Raw genomic sequence first — 16,908 nt, 5'->3', positions numbered from 1 at the left:
ATTTCGGCCTGCATGCAAGTTTAAAAAAGAACAATGAACATTTGAATCCCAAAATTGAAAATCGAATACCTACACATCGAACGAATATTCGAATATTTGGATCCAACCCTAAACGTTAAGCTGTGATAGTAAAAATGTTATGAAACAGCTGCACATTTACAAAACCATCACACAAAGAGCAGCATAAGTATTTATTTGGACTCATGCTTATGGACACCTGACAAGTCCAATATTTACTCTAATTTTATTTATGTTTTTCATAAATATTGTATATATCGTTGGGGTGTGACAAGACACGAGATTGGGTTCACGAGAACAAGACAAGATTTTAACACTATTTTAAGGAAAACTAATCAAGAAATATGACCATAGGTATAGGGAAAATAGTCTTTACTCAGAGAACCAAGGTTACAACGTAACCAAGCGTTTCATTGCAGCAGTATACAAGGAAGTAGGCTGCTCTTGTATGGACTTATGACCATTTTAGGACGAGGGGAGAACATTTCTCTTTGTTTAATATCATTAAAAGTAGAATAAGGTTTTGCTTTCTGCTTCCGACTCATTTAAAAAAAGAGAAAGACAGCGATCTGCGCGATTCAGCGACACACATGGACTGCAGTCGCTGCAGAAAGAGAGAGAGAACATTATAGGGTACTGCCGCTCTCTCTCGCTCTCTAACACTGGGTTTTACAGGCAGCATTTTACAATTGCAACTCCGCTACCGCTCTGCAAAAGTGAACTCATAGTCAACTTTGGCGAACGGGCAGGGGATCTTCTATGCTTATTTAGAGGTCCAAGCCAGACTCATCTTCAAAGCCAGATGTATTATAAGACCAACCAGGTCAGACTCCTTCTTCTGGCTGCTGCTCTGCAATTGTGACCGATATCGCGAGACAATTTTTACCTCGATGAGAAGTCTCGTCACATTTTAATCTCACAAGATCTCGTAACACCTCTAATATATAGTTATGTCTTAATGATTGGAAAGTATACTCATTTTATAATAAAACACACTGGTAGTGCATCCATATAGGCTACTGTATGTATGCAAGATAACCTATATTTGCTCATTGATCTGTTGCTAACATTAACAAACAAACCAAATGGCCATAGATGGCTGTACATGAAGTCGGGTCAGAGTTCAAATGATATTATATACATTTATTATGCCTTAAGGCACCATAACAGAGAATCAATCCAACTTTGGCCTCGTGGGACCAATGTCTGGGAATTCAAGTCATGCTGCCCTGCACACAAACGTCAATTTGACAAAAAAGCACATTTTCCTGACACCGATGTGTGATCCTTTCCAGCAGGACAGCAGCCATACCTGGCTACAGGGGGCCGACCCAACATGTTCAGTCGGGGACAGGGCAGTCGGGACTCACCCGGAAATGGGGAGCGGATGAGCCGCTCAAAATCTGATGAAAATCTTTTAAACTGACCTTTGTCAATCTGAAATGAAGACAGATTCAGCAACTGCATGGCCTATTTCTCGCTTAAAATGTTTTCAGAAACACGTTTCGGTGAACTATTTTAGTACAATATGAGATCGTATTCTGAACGAGCCGCCATGACAGTCTGGCTGTGAATTTCCGGAGAAAAAAGAACCACGTGACGCGTTCGTCCAATCAGCTGCCGGTCTTCATTTTCTGGTAAATAATCAGACTGTTAATGGAAACAATACAGAGCAGCGCCGTCTGCTGCTATGGAGACGTATTACGTTTCGCGCACGCGCAGAGCGTACGCTCAAGTCGGCGTCGCCTCAGTGTGTTCTGAGGCATTTTTTGGACCTCGGGACCCGACTGATCAGTCCGACTGGCTTTTCTGCCGACAGTCCGCCCGTCTGGTTGGTGTATCAGGGCCCTAAAAGAGTCTGTCCATCTGTTTAAAGAGGTTGTGTGATTTTTTTTCAACACCGGCCAGTCAGGTTTGAGCATCTAATGCTCAGTTACACGTTGAGTAAACTCTTATGTTCAGGCAGCTTATCGAGGAACCTGACAAAGCCAAAAACCTCTAACACTCTGCAGCTTCAAGGAGCCTACAAACGTAATGCCAATTCAAGGGCACGCACCCACGCCAGCAGTTTCTGACTAAACTGAAACCATTTTGTGAATTCCCAAACAAAACACCAATTTGCTATGATTTGCTTTAGCCTATCACTCAGAATTGTCTTCACATGTAATTCAGCAGAATCAGTTTCAAAATACGTGCTCAGTTAAAGCCATTACAGTTTCAACAGAAAAAAAGAAAAACCTACTACTACCTGCAACCTACTGAAATGTAACCATACTTCAAATCGTCAAGTGGAACGGCCTTAGAGCAAGTCACTGTATTCTCATTATGCCCAGGATGCTGATCTTACTGTCTGCAGAGGTAGGTAAACAGAAATAGGATTTCCTAAGCAGATCAATAAAGCATACAATTATCATTATCATGCAAGACACAATGTTAAGCTTACTACTGATGCCAACAGCTCGCAGTTTGTACCCTGCAGCATCAAGACAGACCAATATAATTTAAGTTAACTAGCCAGCTGACCTTTGATTGTATAACCATTACTCAATATCTGTTGAGAGCAACTAATGGCTAATGCATCGAGCAGCTCTAACACACACAGACACACACACACACACAGACTGACTGCATGTGACAGCACATTACAAGGCAAACCCACACACACACACGAAAATATAAACATAACATCATTAACAAACACACACACACACTCACATCTCCTGCTCCTCTTGTGGCCATGATGAAATTGGTCTCCAGACAGGCTGCTGAGGTAATGGGCCATACTCCACTTCTCCTCTCTTCCAGTTTTCTCTCCTTGCAGGCGTGAATGCAAGCCAACATCAAACCATGACTTCATGTTCCGACTTCTCCCCATCTCGGTCACTGACACAGATCTCACAGCTTTGCATACTGTACACATCGCTGTATTACTGGCGGGATTTTACATTGTGAAATTGCGAAATTGCTGACATTTTGCCAACATTAGCTCTGACTGCTCATTCCACGCATGGATGTATAATAAGAATGATTACACTCCATTACGCTCTCCGCAGCAGAGCAAACTTTGCCATTCTAAAAACAGTAGCTGCTGGCAACTTGCTGTGTAACCTACTGAAGACTTGATTTCCAGTTTGGTCTGCTAGCAGAAAGCTAACGTTAGCAAGCGGCTGTTTTATCCGTTTTTTGTTCATTACTGAGCATAAAGAAATTCTGTCTAAATGCCAATCCATAAAGACTTGTCTCTCCATAAAAACTAGGATAACTTATCTGACATAATATATCATTGAGCCTACTAGAGCTATTTAGTTGTGAAACATAAATAAGTTGCTTGGAATCCACTGTGCAAACCAAAGAATATCGGTACTTTTTGGGAACCGAACGATATATATTAATATAATGCATAAATTGGCACTAGCATCGAAGAAAGTCTGAAACAAGCTAATTTAGTCAACAACGTAGGCACATCTGTCACAAAAGCCACCATGTTGACTGCTAAGTTCATACCGTCTTAGTTTGACAAAGAGGAAGAGGAGCTCTGCATTCACTGGCTCGTAGTTTTACTGTTTAGTCTCTACGCTTCATGGACAGCTCATGTCAAGGCAAAAGATTGCATTGCATTTTGTATAGGCATGGGCCGGTTTTGGTTTCAAGGTATGAAAAAGTCACGGTTTCAAAAACACTAAAAGGTATGAACTGTTTTTTATGAGTGGTCAAGGACAGAAAGTGCAGATTAGTAATCCGTCTCCCTGCCAGTGTGGAGTGTGTTTAAAAATAAAATACATTGTGTTCAATGGAAAAAAGTTTTTGTTTTTTACCCAGACATTTAAAAATATTATTAATAATTATACATTTTAAAGCTGAAATATACATACCGTGAAACCTTGATATTTTTCCTGAAGGTTATCATACCGTCAGAATCTTATACCGGCCCATGCCTAATTGTGTAGACTGTTATTTTGCTACTCAGTGTCAGAGTCAAGTGTGCAAGACCATTTGACATTTGTGTACCGTTTCATGATTAAATCTCTGAAAATGGATGAAGGACTTTTTTCTGTTGGACAGGAAACAAACTGCATTACTTGGTTTTAACACATCAACCACATTAATCATTTCATGAATCTCTAAGCCAATAATCTTCAGTACAGCACAAAATCAGCATCAGTTGTTTGAGGGTGAGAAAAACCCTTGAGGGGAAATTACTGCTCCTTTAAGCCTCACCATAACACATACTTTATCATCAGCCTACCATAATCCACCACTGCAGAAAGCTGCAATGTCTACCACATAAGCACCATCCACACTGAGCTGTCTATCTGTGGCTGCACTCCAGCTTTTCCTCCAAACTGGTTAAATAGCACAGGTTGCCGCTGCCTCTCCGGGGCGTTTTAGAGAGGCAGGCTTGTGGGTGGCAGCGGTGCTTTGCATGCCCTTTAAAGAGACTCAGACATTGTGTCTGCCGGGAATGGAAAATGCCATGGTAAGGCCACATTAGTGATTAATACAGTACATCTACTAAAACCTAATGTGACGCATTGGGTTTTCAAATGTTGAGAAATGAATCTGTAAGTGATAAAATGCAGCTGTAGTGGCCAGGGGAGGAGGAGGGGGAGGACAGATTAGAAAGCACACAATCCTGCCTGATGGGCGACCGGCAGTAGCCTTGTGCTGCTCTGCTGGCGAGAGCGAGTAAACTCAAGCCATGCAATAATCAGCCAGTGGAGTGCTAAGGCCACAGATTGTGTGTAATGGCTAATTACTTTGTTGCTGTATTTGCGGTGCTGTTCCAACAAGGCTCTGGTCAGAGGAATAGACAAGTGGCTAATTAGTGTCTTTGTGATACAGAGCTCAGGGTCTGGCTGCTAATATCAGGTGTCACATTAAGGCTGAGAGGGTGATAGGGTCCTCCTTCGCCTGTAGTGCCCCAGGGGTATTTATTTTTATATAAAAATAAATACCCCTGGGGCACAAGGCTCAATATTGCACTACACTTCCACGGTAGCATAATGAGGGTCCCTACATGTAAACCGAAGCATTGAGAACAGTCTTTATCTTTTTTCAACTGTCTGTACACTTACAAAGTTCTCAACGCTTCGGTTTACATGTAGGGACCCTCATTGTGCTACCGTGAAGTGTAGTGCAATTTTGAGCCTTGTTAGTGGTATAGAAATAGCAATTTCTTTTTACTTTTGCGTGCCCCGACAACTAGCTTTATAAGCTAATTAGCGGTTTGCGCTAAAACTGGTCACATTCGATTAGCATGAAAACATATCCCAGAGAACGGTCGACTCGGTACCCATGTGTTATTAACCCCTAGGTTCATTTTGCGCCGGACTTGTCCTTTAAGGCTGGGTGATATGAATAAAATCTAAATCACAATAGGATTCATTCACCACAGGAAAGTATTTAGATGAATGACAAGGCACCCAGATTCTGACACATCTCATCTCATGATCAATTTAGTTAATAGATAGGTGGGTGATAGATAGATGACTATCTGAACGATAGGGATACATGACATTTGGCCTTTGCTTTTTCCCTGAAGGTTAATGTTTCATTTAATTAAGTGTATTCATTTTCTGTGATATTAGCAGGTAGTCTTCACACCAGGCGAAGTGGCCCATATCTGCTATTAAACACTATGGGAAATACCCAGAAAAAGACATTTTTTCAACATTGATATGTCATGATATATTTATTTTATACTAACAAATGTCTCTGAAACACAAAGTATTGCAAACTGTCAACTATCAAAGGTTGGCACTATACGGTTGATCAGATCCATACTCTTTCGCATATTTAATCAGATAGTTATCTGATTTAAATTATCATTTTGCCAATTTTATTTAGGTTAAGTTCTTGTGTGGCTGCTTACAATTTATGAGGTTTGGCTTATTCTTCTTCTGTTAAATGTAAATAAATAAATTTAAAAAAAGTTAAGTAAAACCCTGTATTTCTGAAATTTAAGTGGTATTGAAAACATTTCAAATGATATCCGTACAGTACATCAGAGAAGTCTTTCAGAGTGTAAAATGGTGGAAATGTGCACACCCCGATGCTGCCGTTTCCCTCTCTGCTCCAGTTCCATCAGTCACATCACACTGACTCCTGTGTCCCACAATCCTCCCTACGGTCATTCATCACAATGTCAGTCAAACGCTGACTCGGATCCCTGGAGTGTCATGGTAATGTTGTTCCTGTGTGTGTGTGTGTGTGTGTGTGTGTGTGTGTGTGTGTGTGTGTGTGTGTGTGTGTGTGTGTGTGGGGCTGGGACGGTATGGATTTTTTCTTACCGCGGTTGAAAAGAAAGAAATTCCCACGGTATGGCGGTTAACCGCAACCCCCTTACAAGAGTAGCGTAAGTTAGAGCGAGAATGCCAGGGTGCCTTAAGTGAGTGACGTCAGTGCCCGTGTGATCGCACAAGGAGAGCAAGCAGTAACGGAGAGTAGCGTATGAGTGCCACTGTGAGGAAAAGAGAGAGGAAAAAGAGATAGCAAAGTTGATGTAAATTGAGTTAAAAGTGAACAATAAAACAAGCTCGAGCTTCTCAAGACACGGTGGCTTTTAGGGGTGTGCAAAAAAAAAAAATCGATTCATATTCAAATCGCGATTCAAGCTCTACCAATTCAAAATCGATTCAGAGAATTCCAAAAATCAATAAATATTTTTTTTTTTTTTTTTTTTTTTTATAAATTGTATGTCTACTGCAATCACAAGATAGACAGATAGATACTTTATTGATGCCCAAGGCGAAATTCAAGGTCCCAGTAGCTTACAGACATCACACACACAACATACACATACATCATAACAGGATGTTAAAATAACAAATAAACAAATCCACATGAATAATATGGACAATAAAAGATACTGAATAAACTAAATAAAAAATCCACATGAATGTACTAAGGAATGTATAAGATATAATGTATAAGATATATATATATATATATATATATTTATTAGGGCTGTCAAAATAACGCGTTCATTTCGATAAATTAATCTGAGAAAAAATAACGCGTTAAAAAAAATAACGCAGATTAATTCATTCCATATTGACGTTTGACCCGGAGCTGTTCTAGCCACCATTCGACTGTAAAATGAAGGAGGGAGACGAGAATGTGCTGCCTGGATCATTAATTGGAACATTTACTTGTAAAAATCTTCTTCCTGCCAACCCTGGCTACCGAAATCTGGTGCCACTGATATGACTGCACTTCTCTCTGATGCTCTGAAGACGATACAGGCAACACAAACACCACTGCACGTGACGCTAGTTAACACTATACTCAACAGCAGCTAACGTTTTTTTTTTTTTAAATGGAGAATCGTTTTTGAATCGAAAATCGATATTGACTCGAATCGTGAGCCTAAAAATCGGAATCAAATCGTGACATTTTCTGAATCGTACACCCCTAGCGGCTTTATCTATTGTCAATACTGCCGGTAGAGTGAATGGCGTTACCCCCGAAAAAACATTGGCTTAAACCTTACAACATATGTTGCAGCCTCAGACTGTATAAAAAGATTGCAGCACAGTGTTTCCATTTCAGCTCAGTGTGAGAGTCTTTACTGAGTTTTGCTGTCATTTAGGGCCACAATGGTTTCTCTCCTCTCCGTTGATCCATACCACAGACAGTTCCTAAAGCTCTTTTGTCAATAAAGTAAAATATAAATAAAATAGTTTGCCGACAATGCCAAGTGCAGCCCGTCTAGCAGCTGAGCAGACAGAGAGGACGACTCGGCAGTTCGCTAACTTGTTGCTCTCTCTACCAATATAAGCCACTCTGTTTTAGGCTACCAAACGTGCATGCAGGCTGAAATTCAACCGTGCCGTTTTATCGGGATAAAGCTATAAACAGAAGGAAACTCCGCTAGCTGCTAGGCTAATGTGCAGTGATAAACACTGCAGCTTGTTAAGCTAGTTAATGTGTCTACCTCAGCTGAGAACGGAGAAATGTCTTTGCCTTTCCTACCGTGTATTACGTTGGAAAGGCAAAGACATTTGTCAACAAGACAAGATATTACACAGATACTCTCGCATATAGGCCTAATAGTCAACACGAATGGAATGTTATTATGTGTCATGGAACACTGCTCTCCCCAACTCGCGATTTGCTCCATCTTTTGATAAGTTTTGTTTAGAAAACCTTGAAACCATTTAAGACACAATGTCATCAGACACAATCCATGTCATTAGAATCAATGAATCCATGTCATTAGAATCAATGTGCACACATGTGCAGGCCAATGTTCTTTTGCGGTGAGACCTGCGGTAGGCGTCACGTGACCGCGGTATTGTGGTAATGCGGTAACCATCCCAGCCCTGTGTGTGTGTGTGTGTGTGTGTGTGTGTGTGTGTGTGTGTGTGTGTGTGTGTGTGTGTGTGTGTGTGTACTCATTTATGTATGCGTATATTTTGGTGTGTATGTGTTTGTCTGATGCATCTGTCTCTGTGCATTTATGCATGCTTTTCTATTCATGGTGGCCTTTTTGCTTGTTTTTTTTCACTCAGAAGGTGGCGGAGTTATGAAGTGTCTCGCTGCAGACACAGAGAGAGAAGAGACAGGGCGAATCGACAGAGAGGAGTAGGAAGAAAGCAGGAGGAGCTCAGCAGCGGCAACAGGCAGAGGGCAAAGAGGATGACAGTGCCTTCTAGTAGCCTCTCTGTCAACATGATTATCTCTGAACCTAGATTAAAGGCCAAAGGCGTGTCACACAACATGCAAGATGGTTACTAAGGGGAGTCAAATAGAGACTTGTTGGGCTGCACGGCAAGGCAGTGAGAGAGCCGAGCTAGCTTTGCATCAACTCCCTGAAGATTCAACAGAATGAAATTATGAAAATGTTCTTCTGGCAGATGTGTAGCTTGGCAGCAGCTCACTGAAATAGGGATCAAAACTCCAGGGGAAGCATCCGTCTGAAGGCATGACTAGAAAATCACTACGGCCAACCTGTGCTGCACCGTTGTTGTTTTTCCAATTAGCGTCTCTGCATTGAGTTTGGGATGAAACACGAAGATAGCAATCCAACAGTAAAGCTTTAATGTCTTCGATTACACACAGCTGAGGTGCAATAATGATATGGATGTGCTCTGTTAATGAAGAAAATGAAGACCTCATCAAAGCACATCGCATCCCAGAGGCAGCTCCATAGGGCTGTGTGCGTTGTGCATGTTTTAGGGCTGCACGATATTTTGTTTCATCGTCTACATCGCGATGTGCGCATGCCTGATAGTCACATCGCAGAACGTTGCGATGTTGATGCTACAACTTCTTTGCTGCTTGATAAAAAAGTAAACTTTCACCGTTCTCCTTTTCCATGATTGTTACCGGCCGACCCTTCCCCTTTAAGACAGATGGTTATGTGACGCAACGTTAGTCCGACGGGGGGGGGTTGTTATGGGAAGTGAGGCTCTCCCGTGTGTAGAAAAGTACCGTAAGGGGCAGCTGCCGCTGACACAGTGATGCACATGCTTTTCCATGGGTAGTGAAGCTACAGTAGTCAGTATTTTATGTTCGCTGCAAAGACAAACTAAATCACCTGATTAATTCATGTGATGCTTCAGAGGAAAGGACGTGTCATCTCTCTAAAACACATTTGCTCATTGCCTTTCTCCTCCCATGATTTCCTCACAACCATAGGAAGGGAGGCAAGTGGAGGAGGCAATTTAAGGGATATGAGATGCAACCTTTGTTTCTCCATCTCCGTCGCCGGAGTCAGTACTCACTCCAAAGCTAATCCCTGCCACTTTCTCACTCGCTCTACCACACACTCCCCACGCACACACAAACACACTGACTCTGCTAGTCTCTTAAAGTGCCCATATTATGAAAAAAATCACTTTTTCTGGGATTTGGGGTGTTATGTTGTGTCTCTGGTGTTTCCACACACATACAAACTTTGATAAAAATCCACCCATGCTGTTTAGAGTGAGATACAGTTTCTGAATGTGTCCTGCCTTCAGTCTCTGGGTGAGCTGTTCAAAATCGGCACGGCTTGTGACGTCACAAGCCGAAACGAGCAGGCTAACCGCAACCATTAGCTCGTAGCGTTAGCATGCTAACGCTATGGCTAACGCTAGCATGCTAACGCTAGCATGCTACCTCGTTCTCAATAGCAAAGCACTGCTACAACACAAACAAGTTCACCATAATCTACAAAAGAACTACTTCCATGTGCGCCCTCATTTAGAAGTCTCCCAGCTAATCCTGCCTTGTAACTGACCAAAGTTGTAGAAACAGCCTTTCTTTTACTGTCTATGGAGCTAGCTAGCTGACATGATCTACATCTGAGCTACTGGGCATGTGAAGTGCAATCAAAGATAGTACAGAAGAAGAAGAAAAGAGGTCTCACTCTGTAGCTAAAACAGAGACCAGCTGAAAAGAGGATCTGCAGCAGTGAGAGAGAGCACTGCAGTACAACACAAATATGGTGTTTTTTGAAAATTAAACCATGTAAACCTATTCTGGTACAACCTTAAAATACAATTATGAACCTGAAAATGAGCATAATATGGCTGCTTTAAAGAGATACGGTAGAACGAAGCAGACACTCCAGCGCACAAGTATAAATCCTCATGGTATAAGCCACTTAAGTAGGCTACGGCGTAGGCTCTGCGTAGAGCCTAGGTACAACCATAAATCAGCCTTTAGTACACAATAGGGGTGGAACAGTACATGTATTCGTATTGAACCGAAACGGTACGGGCGTCTCGGTTCGGTACATGAATTTACACGGAGAATACACGGTATAAAAATAAATAAAACACCCGTGCAAATGAATTAATGTAATGTGGAACTACTGTTACATACGCGTTTGTTAGGGACACCTAATCTGTAGCCCCGCCTTAGCTCTGAAGCTCCCGAGCTCCGCCTACACGTCAAGTCGGTCCAGTGAGTCCAGACCAGAGCCATGTCTTTCTCTATCACTCTGGTCCACACGAAGCAAACTAGTCCCTTCCATATACAACCAAACACGGATGTGCTGTAGCTGTATCCCTTCTTGCCTCGACCACCAATGGCTTCCAGGCCCATTTGCTTCGCTGTTTGCTCCGCTGTTAGCTCCGCCGTTAGCTGTTAGCTCCGCCGTTAGCTTCGCTGTTTGCTGCTAGCTCCGCTGTTTGCTGCTAGCTCCGCTGTTAGCGTGTGAAGCTAACGCCACAATTCGCCAACTGCTCTGTGTAACCGAAGCTGCCCTTTTAACACCACTGCTCTGTGCATTCACATATGAGAGCAGCACTTGTCTCCCATATCACACTACTAGCTGATTGTCTTATTTTGTTTACAAGTTCCAGATGGAGTCTGGAGATGATGTGGGGTAGCCTACTTATTGTTTACTGTTTACTTATCTTACTTTATACCCTTCAGGCTGTTGCTAGCTCAGCGGAGAGACTGGATAACACTAGCCTGAGACATGCACAATAAAAACAATTGCATTCTGCATTTTTGTTATGCTTTTCCCTCTATTGTACCGAACCGAACCGTGATGTCTGAACCGAGGTATGAACCGAACCGTGACTTCAGTGTACCATTCCACCCCTAGTACACAATAACTGTTAATCTAATGTGTCAATGCTGCTCTGAATTTGAACTAGGCTATATGTACCTAGGTTTTCACTAAAAAAGTGCAGGGTTTCTGTCTTCTCAGCCAACAAAAGGTGATCTCAACTTCAGGTTTTAGTTATTTATAACTTTTGTTACTTGTAAATGTTAAAACTAAACAGATTTAAATTCAAAAAGGGGTTTGACAAGATCTGGATTGAATTAAATGCCATCAAACCTCACTGCTCGTCATAGTTACATTATTATTATTATTATTATTATTATGATGAGGGAATGCAGTGCAGTCTTTTCAAAATCAATCTGCACTAGCAGGCAATAATGCACACCAACAAACCTAATGCAAACTTGGTGTTCAGTGTGATGGATTATACAACTCAAGAGTCTGCCAACAGTCTTAAAACAGCAGAATAAAACTATAAAAAAAAAAAAAAAAAAAAAAACTTTCCAAATGGTGCCAGCAACAAAAATCCTTCACAAGACTTTCCCAAGATCTAAAATGTCTTTAAACATCAACATTTGTCATTGAAGAAATAACAGGCAAGGTCAGTTTTCTCAACAGAGAAACTGGATTGTGCTATTAAAGCTTCACCATTCCTTCCACTTACTGACTGAAGGACTTAGTTAAAAATCAGTCTGAAGGAGTCTAAGTATGCAACAAGTGGGTGTTCAGAATACTGTTGTTTTTAAAAAAAAAAAAAAAAAAAAAAACTTTGCTTTCTTTTATCTGCCAAAAAGTATTTGCTAAAAAATATAGGCCTTCAATCAGTCTAACAAAATGCACTGCATTTCACCAACACAACACCACCTAGCTCTGGTGTATGTCATCAGGTTTTGCAAGCACAGTATTAACAAAGAACAAACGAAACAGGCTGCTACTCTCAATAGCAAGCCAAATTAGAGGGAGAAATTAACACCAGCAACCATCCAAATAATGGTACATTTGGTACACAAACACCCTTTGAATGCTCCGATTTGTTTTAAAAAATTAATAAAACTCCTTGGCTGGAGAAATAAAGAAAGGGATTTGGGGGCATTTACTATTCACTATGGCCCGAGACAAAACAATTGTTTTCGTTTAGAGACTGAAACACTGAAGACCTGTTGCAGAACTGTATATGCCAGTAAGCACAATGCTATTATGTGAAGGCTGAGGACAACAACAAGGCAACAGCAGCGAATACATTTGCAGAACAAAGCTTGAGAGCCAACCTGTGCAGCCAAACACAAGAGTCCCAAGGAGAAAACACCAGCAGGAGAAAACCCAGCATAGCAGCGTGGGAGGGAAAGAGCAGCAATCAGCATACATCAAGTCACTCTGCTGCCAGAAACAAAACAAAAAAATCTCTGAAAACTTGCAAGACTCAGACCACGCAACCTGAACACATCACAAGCAGAGCCCTCTGAGGCATGGGATGCTGAAGAAAGGCTCTAACCCCAACAGAGCTGACATTTAAGAGAAGACAGGAGTGGACTCACGGTTTTGAAGTCACTGTGGCTGCACTCCTGGCCTTGGTAACGGCAGTAAAGCATCATCTCTTTGAGGTCGTGCCCGACCCTCTCGATGAACTCCTTCATGCTAAACGCCTTGGGCCTGTAGGCGGTGAAGTTGGCTTTTTCCTGCAGGAAAGCAAGCACGTCAGGCTCGGCTAGGTGCGGCTGGGGGATTGTCAGGTGCACATCCAACAGGGCCAGCAGCTCTCCAGCGTGGTACAGATCGTTGTGCGTGAGGCGGCTGAAGCGGTAAGCGTTGAGGTTACAAATGGTCACAGCGGGGAAGACCAGGCTGCTCGACACTACGGCGTCCACGCTGGTCACATGAGGGTAGGAGAGGAAATAGGCCAGGCGCTCGGCGCTCTCCAGGGCCAACAGTCCCAGGCAGGCCAGCAGAGCCGCAGCCCAGAGGAAGCGGCGCACACTGGGCTGACCATAAGGAAAGATGAAGCGCAGGCCGTGCAGTGTGCTGGTGTGAGCGAAGGCCTGCCAGGAGGTGGGGTGCAGGCTGGAGCTCTCTTGGCTCCCCTGACTGCCACAGCTCTCCTTCAGATCCATCATCAGCCCTCCAGCCCCTCAGCCAGGGAGCCCCCGGTGCACTCACACCTGCACAGACAGCGAGGGAACGGCATCAGTAAAAGATTCACAGCCCATAATCATAGTGAGCATATTACTAAAGCCAACGAGGCGCAAGAGAGAGAAAGAGACAAGAAAGAGGAGAAAAATAGAGGCATCAAAGAGTGAAAGACAGAGGAAAAAAGTCAGGTAAAAATAAGAGCCCTGCAGGAACACTGATAAACACAGAAAACACAGCAAATTTAAAGCAAAGCAACAACTGACATGAAGAGGAAGTACACATTAGGAGGCAAAGATCTCCACACCCCAAATAACTACTACGGCATGTAAGAGACAGAGGAGATCACTCCCTTGAGCTGAGAGTTACTGTGGCTGCCAGTCTGCCTGTGGCTCCTATTACACCCCCAACACACACTCATCCCAAATCCCAAACTGCCCCCCCACCCCCTCCATCATCTGTCGCCCTCTGCGACTACTCAATTTTATTGACAAAATTCCCAGAAGTACTCTGTCCTCTGTGACACCCCGAGTGAGAGGTGAGAGCTTACTGTCTATGGGTGAGAGTCACTTAACCCGCAAGCCAATCAAAGCTGCCTCTGTGTATTTAACGTCCCAACTCATCTTCATTAAAAAAAAACACACACGGACACACACACACACTCTCATGCATCAGTGTGCTCGCAAATTGACTGACACACACACACACACACACCTAAGGATCTCCCATGTGCTCAACTAATGATAAGCCTAAGCACCTCTCTCGTTCAGCCTAGAGAGAAGACATCCAGCCGGCACGAGTGTGTGTAAGTCTGAGAGTGCACGTGTTTGTGCGTGTGTGTGAAAGAGAGAGTGAGAGAGAGAGAGAGAGAGAGAGAAAGAAAGGGGAGAGAGGGAGAAAAAGGGAGAGCCGTTGATCAGAGCTGCTGGTTATTCTTGCATGCCGATCCAAACTCCTCCCGTTTTCCTCTGGCCAGATACATCCGCTTTCCCTTCTCTTCCCAGCTCATCTGTGGCAGCAGCGAACAACAGCGGAGCCGGGAGAGACGGGAGGCACACACACCAACACACATGCTCGCTCAGAGAGGAGAGAGAGAGAGGGGAGAGAGAGAGAGAGAGAGGGAGGGGGGGGGAGAAAGAGAGGAGGAAAGACAGCGCTCTCCTCCTTTGCTCTCTCCAAAGCAAAGTCTCTTATTGAATATGTTTCCTTCCTCCTCCAACACCAACACCATCCCTCTCTCATTTGTCTCTCAGTCTTTCACATTTCCACATCTCGTCTGTCACCACAAACAGAGTGATGGATGGATGCAAAACGTGAGGCTGTCGAAGAGACAGATAGAGGGGAAAACAGTGGTGGATGCTTGGTCGGGGAGGGGTGTATGTCATGGGAAGTGAAGCAGAAGCAGAGAAGGAGGAGTAAAAGGAGGTTGAAGGGAGGGATGAGGACAAAAATAAGACAGGAAAACTAAAAAAAGAGCGAGCAAAGAAGTGTGGTCACAGGCTGCACAGCAATGTCACAGAGGAAAGGAATTCAGACACATAACGTCAGGCTCGTTAGTCACGTTCACAGGAGAGATACAAATAAATAATAAATAAAGGTAATAATAAACACAGAGTGCGTTTGTCATATGTAATGAAACACTGAAACTGTACACTTATAGGCCTATCTGTAATCTCAGGCATTTTATCCTTGTGAGTAGCAGTGTTTTTATCAATCAAGGGTCAGTATGTGAACAGATATGAGGAAAGTAAAAGAAGGCTGTGAGTGTTAAAAGGTGGCCGAAGAGGATACTGCTTCAGTGTGTATTTGGACTGAATGGAACTAGACAGGTCAACATTATCTTTGACAATAAATCTGAATTTTTACCTCATCACTTTCAGGTTACAGAGAGAAAAGCTGAATGATGCTGGACTTTGTAGCTGATACTGACACTGGTATTTAGGAATAACAAAAAGAAAAAGAAAGTTTAAATTTAAATTAAAGGATTGTTGTGGCCGAGGGAAAATAAATACCAACAGCAAACAGGAGGGAAATTGGAATCTGAATATTACAATTGTGTCAATAGCAATTTTTTTTTACACAAACAGTATGACCTGTATATAACAAAGTCAGCATGCACACACATCATTATGTGTGGCTGTATCATATTGACGTGTTCAAACAAAGGTCATGTAGATTATTATCATAGTCAGCGACACTAGTTGACACTACCTGCACACATTACACCTGCACCATTTGCAATGTCACTCACAACCAACCTTTGTAAAAACTTACGTTACATGTCATGAAATCATGCCAATTAGTCAATAATATTTGTTAACAAGCATAACACATCGCGATTTACAAATCTTAACATGCTGTCAGCTGAGAACCTCATTTTAGAAAACTATCAGGCAGTCACTAATGATGTGATTAAAAAGTAAGGGGCAGCCTAGATGACATTTTTTAGCCAGGCCAAGAAAATGATGTCTTCAGAGGTCTAAAATAAAAGCTTTCATTATCTAGCATAAGTTTAAGGACTGCAAAGTCATGCTTGGACTGCCATCCATTTTTAACATGTAAAATGGCTAATGATAATGAAATGTTAACTGAATGCAGATTTAACAGAAGTGATTAATGCAATACGTAGGCTAAATAGTTATTGTCAATCATTATTCACAAATCTTTATTTTTTTGGGCTAGAGTTTTACAACGGCATTTTAACGTTAACAATTATTATGTGTTTTACTGGGTTAAAAATTAATATCTGTTTCTCACCCGTCGAAATAACGTTCATTCTAGCTAGCATAAGTGTTTGTTTTGTAAATTGTTAGCTCACCTGTTGGCATTTCGGGCCGGGTCCATTGCCAGCCTCGCGATTCACGAACATGATAGAAGCATGGGGACGACATGAGCCGCTCTATTCTCCCTCTGATTGGCTAGTAGTCCACTTGCTGCCTGCTTTGGTTGGGTTTGTTAGGTTAGGCGAGAGGAGTAGGATTGGTAGAATGTCAAGGTAAGCCAATCAGACATAGAGTAAGGCAGAGTAGGGCGGGACATGCCTTCCCATCCTGAGGGAAAACCATTGACTGTTTGTGTGACCAAAAAAAAAAAATATATATATATATATATATATACTTGCTCACGGTTGTGCTGCAGGTTGGTATCCTACCTGCGCGAGCTAGTTTTTTGTAATCCTGCTTCTCATCGTCTTCCGAATAAATGTATCCTTTAATTATGCATTGGAAAGGACTATTAAACGGGCATTATAGAATATAATAATA

At 42.4% G+C, this 16,908-nt stretch overlaps 1 protein-coding gene across 2 annotated transcripts in view; it reads right to left on the bottom strand.

The window, feature by feature from the left end:
- The window catches only part of asic2 (acid-sensing (proton-gated) ion channel 2), a 412,784-nt gene extending 396,240 nt beyond the window's left edge, over nt 1-16,544 (bottom strand). Inside the window, exons 1-2 of one of the 2 annotated variants that reach the window (XM_031318779.2) lie at nt 16,464-16,544; nt 13,057-13,677 (exon numbers count right to left, since the gene is read on the bottom strand). In XM_031318779.2, coding sequence (XP_031174639.1) covers nt 13,057-13,632 — 576 coding nt within the window. In that variant the 5' untranslated portion in view covers nt 13,633-13,677; nt 16,464-16,544. Of the gene's footprint in view, nt 1-13,056; nt 13,678-14,402; nt 14,675-16,463 lie in introns of those variants that run through there. The other variant, XM_031318780.2, reaches the window with a different exon arrangement.
- Between the last annotated feature and the right edge of the window lie 364 nt (nt 16,545-16,908).

Source organism: Sander lucioperca, chromosome 21, assembly GCF_008315115.2.
Source record: "Sander lucioperca isolate FBNREF2018 chromosome 21, SLUC_FBN_1.2, whole genome shotgun sequence".
Taxonomy (NCBI): domain Eukaryota; kingdom Metazoa; phylum Chordata; class Actinopteri; order Perciformes; family Percidae; genus Sander; species Sander lucioperca.
Note: the sequence above shows the minus strand (reverse complement) of the source record. Positions and strands in the feature narration are given on the sequence as shown.